The following is a 13,939-nucleotide window of genomic DNA, read 5'->3' as shown; positions in this document are numbered from 1 at the left end:
AATATATTTTCCATAAAAGTGTAAAATTAAAATAAACTATGAGCATAAAATAATAAATTATAAATAAAAATAATTTGTAGTCATTCATTTTATAAAACAATAATAATATTATAAAATACCATATAATTATAAATACACAGTATTAACCAGTCTCCACTAAACGAGTACAAATTTATAAAAGTAAACAAAAAGTAAAACGAGAGTTCTTTGGAAGACTAGAAACCTATATTACTTTTGTTCCGTAAAAACGTCAGAAATCAACTGTATTAATATATATATATTAATACAGCTAATTAGGATATAGGAACAGACTTTCATGTTACAAATTCAATATGATTGTGTAAAAAAATTGAATCGTGAAATAAAGGCCCTAGATATATAACATTTAAGAGTTGTTAAAAAAATACTTAAATGTAAATTTTTACAACATCTAGGGCAAAAATTATTATTGGTTTTATGGAAAAAAAAAAAAAAATGTACGCAATTTGTTCACAAACAATGTGACATCATATCGCATGACTAATAAATAAACTATAAAGCATAATATAAATAATGACTAATAGATATTGAAATAGTTTTTGTTTTTAAATACAATTTTGATGACTCAAAACTATAATTCAAATTTTTTTTTTTTTTATTATTGTGTATTTTAGATTTTAATGAGCAATTTTTTGTTTCATATAAAAACTGTAGAAAAAGAAACGTTTTAGTAAAAAAATATTCATAGTATGTGCATTTGTACCGAGTTCATAAATTCTCGACAGTAAAACAAAAATTGTATTTATCATAATATAAATCGATATTTGTATATTATAGCTTTGGCAAATGTTTCAAACATGTTTCTACTCTTATAATTAAATCGTTATCTCTGTGAACTATGATCACTTTTAGAACTATAAATATAAATAATTTTATCATTGTTGTTTTTTTTAAACCGTGTAAAACACCGCTATTGTATATTGCACCACAACAGTGAAAATATTAGGTACAAGATAAAGACTTCAATAACCTATAGGCTGCCTACTCGATTAAAATATCATATGCACAGATCAATGTCATTCCATACAATGTAAATTAGTATAATGAGAAGTAAAACTAACAAACACAAAATTTAAGTGGAAGTTAGGTTAAGGTTTGCATACTATAATTTAATCATATTAATATTCCCATTTAGTAGCATTGTTGTAATCGCCATCGCCTAGTTTAAACATGCCATTTTTACCAGCAGATAAATAATACCCCGAAACACTCTTAATGCATATTCTTGTAGGCTCTCTTAGTTCTAAGAAAAAACCTTCAGGAATATCCGCTTCCACTGATACGCCTTCGTCATTGGCATGCCAATATTTGTTTGTTTGACCTAAATAAACGCCAGCAAATTTAAATTAGAATAATATTATACAAATTTAAGGGAGAAAAGTTAGTTTTAATTAATTTTAAATTATAATATTACCTTTGAAGAAAACTATTCCTCGGTCAGAACGTTCTACCTGAATTGTCTCGTATGAAGCTTTGTTACATTCAAGACGTAAACTTGTCGATGATTTATAGCCCACAAATCCTTGTTCACATTTCAAAACCAAAATGGGTCTAAACAAAATAAACATGTACTGATGTGCTGTCCATAAAAATCAATAGAAAAAAATATAAACACAAACCTGTTGATCAAATAAAAGAAATATTTGCAAGCATCGTCGATAGCATCGACATTAGCATAAAGATGACCCGACCGTTTTGTCGATACATATTTGCCATTGTTAGCCCTGAAGCATACAGAGCCATCTCCTTGCCAAGCCAACTCGAACAGTGCATTCGATGACCTAAAATAAAACAAATATAGTGGTATTGTTTAGAATATACAACAGTCATTTCGATATTTTACCACATTGATTAAGTATGTGCAATTTTATACTACTAAGTACGTACTTTTTATCAGCTACGGCTTGAATTCCGCCACCAGTTTCCAGTGTCCAGTATCTATCTTGCATTGTACGTATATACCATCTTTTCGTCGACGGGTCAAATTCTAGTTGAAAAGTCTCATGGTCTGATATTTCATCTTGATTGGCCGTTACATCCACACCTGTTGATAAAAGTAATATAAATTATCAAACATTTGATGTAGCAACTATTATTGTATAGAACTTAAGTGCGTTAAGATATCTTCTTTTTTTTTTTTTACTAAAGTACCCATGATTTCTTTTATAAGTGGCCTAATTTATATACTATTAACTATGTAATTAATTATACATATGAATGTTATTGATTACAATTACATTATGTCATGTGTATTACCTAATACAGTCATCAATTGTATCATTTACGATGAAAAAATTTGATATTTTAATTTTTGTTATAAACATAATATCTTAATAATAATATTTGCAACAGACATCGACAATTTACAAGATAATAATTGCTTCTTAAACTTTCTAATTTGTACCTCAGATCATAAGTCACATTATACCAACTTTTCACGAGTCCTTAAAATCTGACAAGGAGGATAATTCTGTTAGCCTAGTTCCGAGGTACAAAAATGTTATTGACGAGTAACAATATTAAAAAAAAATATGCAATAAATAATAACAACCAAAAAGCATCGCTCTATTTATTGTAAAAGTAAATAACGAAAAATATGTTTAGGTAGGTACACGTTTTAGCTAGCGTAAACGCGGATAAGTAACAATGAAATGTAAAACATTATTATTATAATTTTTCTTTTTTTGTCTTAACAACATCTAGAAATTGTCGTGTTTATTGGACTGAAACTCTAATTAGTTGCATTAATGCGGTACAAAATGTACAATGTACATTTGCACACTCCACAACATAATGGTAGGTGCTGTGAAATAAAAATCATGTCTTGTAATTTATCATAAAAAAATAAACGAGCAGCAATCATGGTTAGTTCGGGAAATTTTTCATTAAAACACAAAAATACCACAATAGAGAGAGTACTTTATAATAGTTTCGACCTTTAATGGCAATCAGAAAATAACACAGGCGAACAATTTGAATGGGTGAGCATGGGTTACATTAAGTTCCAATTATAATATTTTCGGTGTAAAGGCGTCTTTCAATAGTTTAATGTAAAATTGCGCCCCTGGAAAATAATATAACGATTCGAAATAATGTATTGATTCTTATGTGAATGAATTATCATCAGGAAATCCTAAGATAATAAATAACGGTTATGGACTAATCCAATGCTTTAATAAACTATGGGTTTTACTCGCAAAATCATCTTTGAAATAGTAGTGTTTGCACTTAGATAATTTTAAAAAATAAAATGTTTTGACTTTGGACAAGAGAAACGTTAGAGATTAGTATATTGTGTGATTAAATAGATACATATGTATGGAACACACGGTGTGCAGTTCACAGAAATCAGTTGAACAAATAAAAAAATTGTTCGTTTCCGAAAAAAAACGTCAATGTAATATTATTGGTTAGCAAACGATTATTTTTCTCCTTTCTTAGCTCTGAATCTACGTTAAAAATGTATATTCTCGGCAAATAACAGTTAATTGTTAGTAAGGATAGGAATGCTGTTTTTTTTAATTACAGGAGGGGTTAAACGGTTGTGGTCATTGAAGTAATATAAAAATAAAATCGATTGATGAACAAATGTCTAACAATATTGTCAAGAAATATATTATAGAAAAATCTCGAGAGAAACAAAGTCGACAATAAAAACTCGAGCCAAATAAAAATCAAATACAATATTATTTTTTATTTAGTATTTATTTATAGTATTTTGGTCGATATTTATTCACATTTTTTTCAAATAATTATAATAAACAAAATCGGAACTACCAATGGATTATTGATAAGTGTTGACAAAAAAAAATTATTTAATTTAGAGTATAATTTAAATTATCTAAACACGGTCGTTGGTTTGACCTTAATAATATTACCATTGATTATAAATACAAATAAATAAATATAAATTGTACTTATAATCAACGATATTACTATTTTCTACACAAAAGATAATCGTTAACGACGTTCTCTTATCTTTATCGATGCCTTTTTTTTTTGATAAACATGCGAACAAAAAATATATTTTTTAATATACGGTTCAATTTCATAAAATGGTTCACACTCACAGATTAGAACGTCATTTTAAAATGAAATAATAAAAGCATTTACATTTATTGTCGGTGGTAATCGGTATCTCATATCTGTCCATTTAAAATTTTACAAATTAAACGACATGGTTCAAATTATTATTATTATTTACTTGTGACTTAAAGTAGTACGATTTTCCAAAAAAATAAAAAAAATTTGTTTCAAATAAAATTTGTGGACCTAAGATTTCCTATGTGAACCAACAGTTTTAAAAATTACATAATTTATGAGCTGTGAAAGTTTGACCACAGGATTTTGTCCCTCTACTTAGACGGGCATGAAATATTCTGGCGAATTTTAAAGCCAAACTTCTTCTGTAGCAAGAAAATATATACTATTTGAAATGTTCATTCTTATTATTTTAATTGTTCATATAATATAAACGTATATATTTTATATTCTATACAGCCATTATGTTAATTGTATATACATTTACATATAAAATACTGTGTTTTTTTATACATTGTACACTTGTACATGTATATTTTTATTGCTATGTCCATTAATGGTAAACGAAAATTCATGCAATTATTTTGTATTCATTCCTTTTATTTCGATGCGATGCCGAAAAGGTATTTTTTTTTTTCCATTTACGAGACCGGAAAACGTAGAATTGTTTTTTTTTCTCTCTAAACGAACAACAATTACTAACCTATTTGTGTTAGGTTAGTTAAAACGACATCAGACAATTTTCTACTTTAGTATCTGGATGAGTGACCAAGTAAATGCATGCTGTACACAGGCCGGGACAGCTGTCAAAGATCCCGATTGTGTATTAATGAAGTGTGACTAATCATCATAATCGTGTATAATAATGAAGTGTCTATATTTTAAACATTGCAGAGTGGATATTTTCCTGTCCATTTTTAAATATAATATATATTATATTATTAGAGACTACGGTCGGTCAGACGAACGGCGCCAAGTCGTTATCTCGTACACCAAAAATCCGTAGGCCAATTTGTAATCGCCAGCATTATCATCATATTATTTTCCTTGTGATTTAATCTCACGCGAGAACTGCGATTTCGGCCTCCCACGAATGGCTCCCCTTTTCAAATATTATCTATTTAAAGATGGGTACACGTTATGGACAGTATCGATCAGCTGAAGTACAAAATGACTGTACAAAACCATACGAAAACTCAAGTAGGAAGTCGACACAAGTTTATTAATAGAAAACACGTTTGTTTAAAGGGCTCAGCAAACAGAGGGATCATTTTTTTCTTCTTCAATGCTATCACACCGTTTGACTCGCGTAAATCAATAGAACACTTTCATTTGTTTATTTTTCGGTATTCGAAAGAAACGATGATGCTCACATACACAGTCTACAATATTAGTGTTAGTATTTTAATACTAAGAAAAACAATCGTGTGAAACGAAAAAATAGTCATGATTTTTTATGACTTTGCTATATTGACACGTCGTTTGCTGTTAGTAATTAAAAAAAAAAACAATGTCAGAACTCATCATTCGTGTATAATCGGTGATTTATATTCCACTTGGTTACTAGAAGTCACAATTGGTACCGAAATTGTTTTATACATTATGCGAGTACTCGTGTGCCTTCTCTTTCGACGATGACGATATTTGTATTATAATATTTCGATTTCTATTTCAAATGTTTGGTTAACATCAAAAAATGATGTTGTTTTTTTTCCTGTTGATAATTTGATATACACATACAATACACAATGGTTGGAGATGACTGTGTACAATCATGTTTCCAACAACAGCTCCCGTTTGAATTAATTTAGCAGTAAAACCGGGATGACTCACGATTATCTCGGTTAGGAAGTATAATAACGCATTGCGGACACGAAGCCAAGTGGAAGCGAGGTCGGTAAAAACCATCTTTGAAAGTTAAACATATAAAAATTTGTATGTGAACGAGAAACATGTAGACGCTGCATTCGGGTAATTAACGAGTCATTCCTTAGAGAACGTATTTTGAACCAACGAAAAATGCGTCTCCTTCAGACCGTGTCAAATTAAAACAACAATTATAAAAACGAAGAAAAACCCGCCAGGTTTATTCACCTGTGTTATAATTGGCTTAATCCTAGGGCTATACTACTCGTGTAGGATGGAACGCGTAGCCGCGCCATTATTGTTATTATAATAATGGTAAGTACGGGAAAATGTATGTACACCGCAATTATTGTTGGCCAAGTGTGTGTTATATGCAATAAAATTATGTATGTAATAAACCGTTGCAAGTTTATAGACGATGTAAAAAAAATTCTTCAAATTGAAAACAATCGATACGAAAAAAAAAAAAGTAAACCTACGATTTTTAAAATGCATAAACCACCGAAGTCTGAACTGGCAAAATATTTTTCCCGGGAATTATTATTGCTATTATTATTTGTTTTTTTTTTTTTTTTAGATCTATGACCAGTTCACGTTTATTTTGTAAACACGATTTTTCAATCATCTTGCGATTTGTATTATTAAAAATTCTTGCGTTGTCAGTACATAACACGAAATAGCTGATATTATTATTCCATTCGTGTACTACATTATTATAATAATAATAATATGCACTTCCTTTCAAGCGACGATAACATGTTATGATGTTAAAAATCTACCAGGTGTAACAACGTAACATTCTCCAAGAATCAAGATATTATTATTGAAGAACACCGCCGCCGCCAACAACACACAAATGTGAATAATAATCCATAAATATAAAACCAACAGTAGATAAGTAGCGGATTTTTTCACGCATAGTTTTTTATTCGTCTATATTCACATAGAATACACATAAACATTTTAGAATAATAGGTGTATACAAACGGGTATTAAAACCTGTGCGAAATTTATACTCATTTTCGTTCCAACAAAATTGACAAGATGAAAAAATTGAAATTTAGTCGAAAAACAACCAATTATCATTTAAACAATAATGATAATAACATTTACGAACATTAATTAATAACGATAATGATATTTCACAGATTATAATTGGCTTTTTCTTAAAACAATAGTTATTACTACATGCGTTAAGCTTTTATAGTACTATTAAGCGCCTAAACTCTATTTTCAAATAAGCCATCAAATCTAATATTATTTTAAACGAAATGACCTCTCGGTTAAACGTCTAGCTAATGAGTAACACACATCTCATTTCAATTAGGTACTAGACAGTAGACTGTTATACTATAATTTTATATTATCAATTAAATTTTGACAACAATTAAAACGTGTAAACTACATTTGTTTTAACCCCATTTCGTGTAAAAAATAATTACTAGAATGCTCACTGACGGTAATTAAGTCATGGTTAGATAATTATATTATTAGTGAAACACAAACTGCTTAAATATGAAAATTCTATAATGCGGCTAATTGCGTAAATATGTGTTTATAGAAAATAAAAATGCAATAAAATTCTAAAACAGTAAAATTTTACGCCATCTTAACGAGTCGGAAATTATTTTTATTTCAGAACAATAATAATAGAGCTATAGTTTTTTTATGCTACAAGGGAATTTAACTTATCTCATACTACCTAAAAATTACAATTGTGAGAACAATAAACAAAACATGAAAGTCTCCATAATTATATTATTAGATGATGATTAACTCGTGAATAGAAGACGAGTAATATAATTCGCAAATGAAAACAATAAAGTGAATATTACACATTCGTGTCAATTATAAGCTAAAAAATAATGTGATTTTATTTAACTGAAAACAAAAAAATTATCTTTGACGGCCAGTAGACAGGCGAGACAAACGAACAAAGTAGTTTGAAGTTAGACATAATTATATGAAGTATGTGAACTGTAAAAAAAAAAATACCGATTACCAGCCATCGAAACATCTGTTCATAAGAAAATATTGCAAATGAAAATTACCGAAGTCCTAATAATTTATTATACGAATAGATATGTTGTATATATACTGCCATTGTAACATGCAGTTGATAATAATTAATTAGTATTTTAAACGTCTACAACAACAAAATTGCGATAATTTTAATTAAGCTTAAACAATTGCCATAGGTATTATATGCGTTGCATTATCAATGTAGAATGTATGATTAATGTATAAATAAACATTACAAAAGGTTAGGAGGTTCGCTTATCAACACTCTTTAGAAAAAAAGGAAAACAAATTTAATAACTTTTCTTGAAAATTAAAGAAAAATGATAGCCCATTCGAAAATAGCGAATGAAGGTACCTATTGAATTTGGGACCTATAAAGTTAACAATTAACATCTATACCAATTACTAACGATAAATAATTTCGAAAACGACATTTTGTCTAAAGTAAAGTTAGTGTGGTATACTGATGTATATTAAAATTAAACCGTCCAATTTTGGGATTAAAACGATTCTAATGAAATTAATTTTAAAAGAATTATCAAATTGCATTTATCTCAAATTAAAAATTGCGTTTTATTATACATTTTTGTCTACAAATTCGCAATTGATTTACTTATTATGAAAATATTCATTTGAAATTATTTTCGTGATAATTTTATCCTATTTAAACCTAATGATATTCTTACACTTCCTACAATGAAAATATGATTTGTGTTTAATAGGTGTTAGATAAACACTTCGGTCATCATTTTATAATTATAATTCATTTAAATTTAGTTAATAAAAATCTACATTTTTGAAATATGTATTAACTATAAAAAAAATGTATTTATTTATTTTTCATTTTTAGCAAAACAGAGAAAGGAAATAAAGACAAGATTTTAATATTATTTAAAAACTGTAGATTACAGTTTCTAAGAGAAATTAAAATTAAATTAGGATAAAAATAATGTACACAGTTAAAATATCTCTATCTGGAGATCTTTCACTTTTACAGTAATAAAAAAAATAACAGTTGACAGAACATTCTACAACACATGAAAATTCTATAGGTTAACTGAACAGGTTTTTTTATGAGAAAAATATGCATATTTATAATTCATTAATGATCGCTACAGCAAATAATCACACATTTTATTTATTATTTTGTTTATTACTTGATTTAAAGCATATATTTGTAAAAACGAATTGACACAATTTCCTTTTAGAAATTTCATATCACTGCTGTTAATGCATATTATACACATACACATGTTGTTTATAAATTTATGTGACAATGTAATATCATCAAAACAGATTTATTTTTATTTTTGGTAAAATAAAAGGAAGATGTGTTTGCATGGAAACTCTATAACTGTAAATAGGTTTTTTTTTAATGAATAACATTGAATATATTAAATTATTATTTGAACTATTTCCTCTATTTCAACAAATTAAAATGGTAATTCAATGTTCTTTGAAGAGTTCCTCTTTTTTGTTTATTTGTTCATGTTTATTTATTTATTTTGGAACTAATAAAAAAACTGTACTATTATAACTTATAGTTAAAGAACAAATAAAAAAATTGATACATTTAAGAATCAATTTCGAAAACCCTGTACATTTTTTTGTTCAGTAATCAGTATAATAATTAAAAACAAGTAAGCAAGGCTTGTGGTTTGAGGAAGGTTAGATTAAATTCTGTTAATTTGCAATTTTTTATTTTTGATGGTGCAAATGCATTATTTTGTCATACCTCAAACATATTAACGAATGCCAAACTAGCAAAATCATTCAACCTAGTTAATTTAAAATGGTTATTTTTAGTATTGATGTAGAACTTTCAGCTAGTATTGTTATTTTTAAAATAATGTTTACAGGTTTTTTGAATTTAAACCTGTAGATTTTTTATGGATTTCTAATAGTTTCAACGCTTTGATTTGAACACAAATATAAATAAGTTGAAAGTAAAGGTTTTTTTTAAATAAACGACTAATTATTCTTAAAATGTTTATAACCTAATTACACGCATTAGCATATAACGCTAATGATTTTAATGTTAAAACTGAAGTATATAAATAAACTAACTGGTTAGTTTAGGTTTCTTTAAACTAATATCACAAAATCAATGGTTTCCACGCTTCAACTTGTGCATATTGTTTATATTTTAATACAAATTTTTTTATAATTTACCTACTTAAATCAATTTGCTAAATCTACATCTCATAATTAATACTAATGATCCATTCTAATTTTTATGTAAAAAAAAAAATTATGGTTTAATATTTTAGCAAATGTCTACATATTTATAAACTTAAAGCTTTTAAAAAAAAAAAAAAGTTAAAAAATGAAATAGACCTAACCAGTTTAGAAAATGGCTCTAACCTTATTGCCCTCTTCAAATTATGCCATTTATAGAAGACAATTAAAACTACTGTTAAATACTGACCTTGTTTAACAGATACATATTTTGAGTTCAATGCTGCAATGAAACTGGCTTGTGGTAAAGAATCTTCAAGTGTAAATAACTCATCTTTTGTAACGGATTGCGATCTCGTTTTTAAAAGAGCTTTAGATCCGATTGGCGACAAATAACCACCAGCTTTGTCTCTGAGAGCTAATGAACCTCCTGAGTGGTACTCCAAAGAAAACAAACAGTTGGACGTACAAGTGTCTACCAATTTTCCGTCTCTAGACAAATATTTATTGTTGCATGTGTGTATAGCGTATTTGAACTCATCGTCAGGCCGCAGTTCTAATGTAAACAAAGTATCCTCGCCCCAGGGAATATTTGCATCAACGTGAATTTCGTCAAGATTTTCGGATAAATGAGCAAAACGTTTACGACCAACTGATCTGAGATTCACCTTAAATATAATAATATGAATATTAGATAAAAAGACTACCCAAAAATATGATTTAATTATATTTTGGTTTTTTCTCTTACTTGAGGTCTTGCAGCCAAATGAACTAACCATAGTTCGCTAGAGCCAGCCGCTTTTGCAGTGCATTTGAGGTTGTCCGATGAAGCACCCAAGAAATATCCGCGTACAACATTTTTTAACGCCCAGCTACCAGTGTTCCCATCGGTTACTGACACTTGAAATACAGTTCCAGGGTCGCTAGGATCTTCGCCATCACAAGTAACATTTCCAAAAGTATCTACGGCTAAGTACTTGTCCAAATGTGAGCGCAAACGAATCGTAGTTGTAGGCCCGTCACACAATAATGGGCTGTTATTGGTACTAGTTGGCTCGAGTGTCCATAACTGTTTCTTTTTTAATGATGCTCCGTTAGCGTTTATTTTGAATCCAAAAGTTTCAGCCGTTAAGTAACGTTTTGAATCAACATTGACCAATCCTATTGTCCAACAGCTGCACGGGGATACAGAAGACTGTTTGATACCTCCTTCACTAATTTCATGGTTATTGTAACCATTCATGGCTGAAATCCATCAAAACACACATAGGTATGCTATTATTAAATACAATGCCTATGTACAATAATAATATATTAAACAACAATATAGTGCGTACAACAGAATAGGCATAACGTTTTTTAATCAAAGATTTAGGCGCACAAGAATGTATAAACATGTATTTTTGTAAGAATGATCATAGAACTATACAGATATTATGAACATGAGCGTGTGCGGGAATTTTTAAGAGGGGTATTCTTCCAATAGCTTTCTACTCCACCCCTTCAAATTTGGTTCTAAAATAAATATTTCTAATGATCATTTTTAATTTGTTTTTTCTTTAGTTGAAAGATATATTGAAAGTTATATTACGTACTCGCATAAAACATTTTGTATTTTATTATCTATTTCAAACAAAAATTGATTTATTCCTTTTATAAAATCATTAATTATACCAATAATTATATTGGTAATAGGTAAGTATATTCATTTTATATAAATATTTAATTTTAATTGTGCAAATTACCTAATATTCATTACGTTAAGTACAATATATCCTTAAAAATTTTAAAACAAGAACAGGTAGGAAAAGGTATCTTAGACAATGAAATAATCACTCATATTTTTTTTTGGTTTTCTTTACTATAAAATAAATTTTATTTTCTTAAAAATTAACACAAATTGTTATATATTCATTTTTTATTTAAGCTTCTACTTTTTCTTACACTATCTAGTTCATATTGATTGAATTAACCATGCTACAATATAAACCGTATCACCTCTACTAGGTACTCATTAATACACACTGGTTCACATGCACATAATAGAGCCTTCACGCAGCTACTATATATATTTCTATTCAAATTAACCTTTTATTTAGTTACACTTACTAATTGTCAACAACAATAATTATAGCACCAGTCATTACACATTATTATTTTAATACTCAACATACATATGGGAAAAAATAATTTTTACAATCAAATTTGTATGGTTGAATCAGTTTATAAGCAATTGTCGAGAGTATAATTTTTAATTATATATTAAAGGGCCTAAAAATAATTTAACTCAAATAACTAAATTATTTCCCTGATGTAAGTATAATTATAGAACCGTGTGTAAGTCTTGGAAAGTGTTACAAAATAGTTAATAACAGAAAATTAGCTAATTATTAATTCATTACAATAACAATATTCTTAGTTTTTACTTACTCTTACACAGTTATATTTTTTCTTTTTTTAGCATAATATATACATAATGTTTGTGATTTAGTTAATAATTATAATTATTTTAATAGCTACTAAACCAGATAAATGTAAGACACCTAACAAGAAATGGTGAAAATGAAAATGATTAATCAAATTCAAAAACTATAATAAATCATAATATTATTATGAAAAATAATTATGGTGTAAATTATACTTTTAGATATATTCTGGTAAAAACCTCGTTTGATCAAAAAGGATTAGTTACAATTTATGTACAATCGCCATAGTTGATAAGTCGTGTAAATGAAATTCATATATTATCTTAAAGAAACACTAGCAAGACATATAATATTTATGTTTACAATTTGTTAGGATAATAAAACAAAATACAAATATGTAAAACATTTATTCCCCTACCTGTGTATGATATAATTAATACATTATGTGTTTTATTGGAGATCACAACTGAAATGGCCAAATTTTCCAAAAGTTAATATTGTATAATATGTCCAACCACCTTAAATGTATTATCTGCCTGTGTTATTATTTTTCTTAAACAAAATACATTTTAATGGCTTAGAAAATATGTAATTAAGATAATATCATAACTATCATATATTCGATACAGAGAGTCTATGGTATTTTACAGGGCATTATGGACAAGGAACGAACCCCTAATTAGCTAAAAATATTATGCCATTACTAAGCCGGGTCGGACGATGGTTATTATCCCCGGTCGGGTTTTAAGTGCGCTATACCCTTTGTGCTTACGCTATATTGTTGTTGTTGTCGTACCTAGTTATAATATAATATACTATGATCAAGGATCGATGAATTTTCAAAAAGAAAAAAAAACTACTTACCGATTATCGTGCGGTGATCGCGTTGGTTGCAAAAAAAAAAAATAAACGTCAAAGACAAGAAGAACGTGTACTGCACTCGACTGGCGTATTGCAATTGCAGGAAGAAAAACGCCGGCTGTACTTCAACACGCGACAACGTACTACGGTCAACAGACGCTACTGCCCGCGGACAAGTATACTACTGCCTAATAGTAGTGCCTACTGAACAGTGAACGGTTTCGATCCACACAGCGCAAAACACAGTAAAAACGGGGCACACCGCGCTACAACACACACACACACACACACACACCACAAACAACACTATATCTGACGTAGCAGGCACTACACGCCGGTACGCCCTACCTTGAACTTCAAAACAGTATACACACAAACTCACACCACTGTCCGGTGCACACACACGCACACAAAAGTTACACTCAAAGTCTCCAAACGAAGAAGTCTGTCTACTCTATACGAAGCTGTTACCACGTCTTATTACCGGCGCGCTCATTGATTGATGA

General features: G+C 28.7%; 1 protein-coding gene across 1 annotated transcript; it reads right to left on the bottom strand.

The window, feature by feature from the left end:
- Positions 1–609: 609 nt before the first annotated feature.
- LOC126834594 (protein singed) lies at positions 610–13,939 on the bottom strand. The gene is made up of 7 exons (XM_050566640.1): positions 13,437–13,939; positions 10,895–11,391; positions 10,397–10,814; positions 1,927–2,083; positions 1,659–1,820; positions 1,454–1,590; positions 610–1,360 (listed from the first exon to the last, which is right to left on the bottom strand). Exons 2-7 carry the CDS (start codon positions 11,387–11,389, stop codon positions 1,158–1,160), a joined length of 1,572 nt encoding a protein of 523 aa, XP_050422597.1. The 5' UTR covers positions 11,390–11,391; positions 13,437–13,939; the 3' UTR covers positions 610–1,157.

This window comes from Adelges cooleyi, unplaced genomic scaffold (genome assembly GCF_023614345.1).
Source record: "Adelges cooleyi isolate 19-005CV unplaced genomic scaffold, UGA_ACOO_1.1 ACOO_flye_CR_arks_rails_tigmint_CR_PRNA_21, whole genome shotgun sequence".
Classification (NCBI taxonomy): domain Eukaryota; kingdom Metazoa; phylum Arthropoda; class Insecta; order Hemiptera; family Adelgidae; genus Adelges; species Adelges cooleyi.
Note: the sequence above shows the minus strand (reverse complement) of the source record. Positions and strands in the feature narration are given on the sequence as shown.

What these genes read in the sequence shown, in the direction of transcription:
- LOC126834594 (XM_050566640.1), bottom strand. Translation starts at nt 11,389, where the DNA reads ATGAATGGTTACAATAACCATGAAATTAGTGAAGGAGGTATCAAACAG. An exon ending in ATTTGGCTGCAAGACCTCAA is followed by an intron (nt 10,815 to 10,894) that starts GTAAGAGAAAAA and finishes ATTATATTTAAG; the next exon opens with GTGAATCTCAGATCAGTTGG. An exon ending in ATATGTATCTGTTAAACAAG is followed by an intron (nt 2,084 to 10,396) that starts GTCAGTATTTAA and finishes TTTTATCAACAG; the next exon opens with GTGTGGATGTAACGGCCAAT.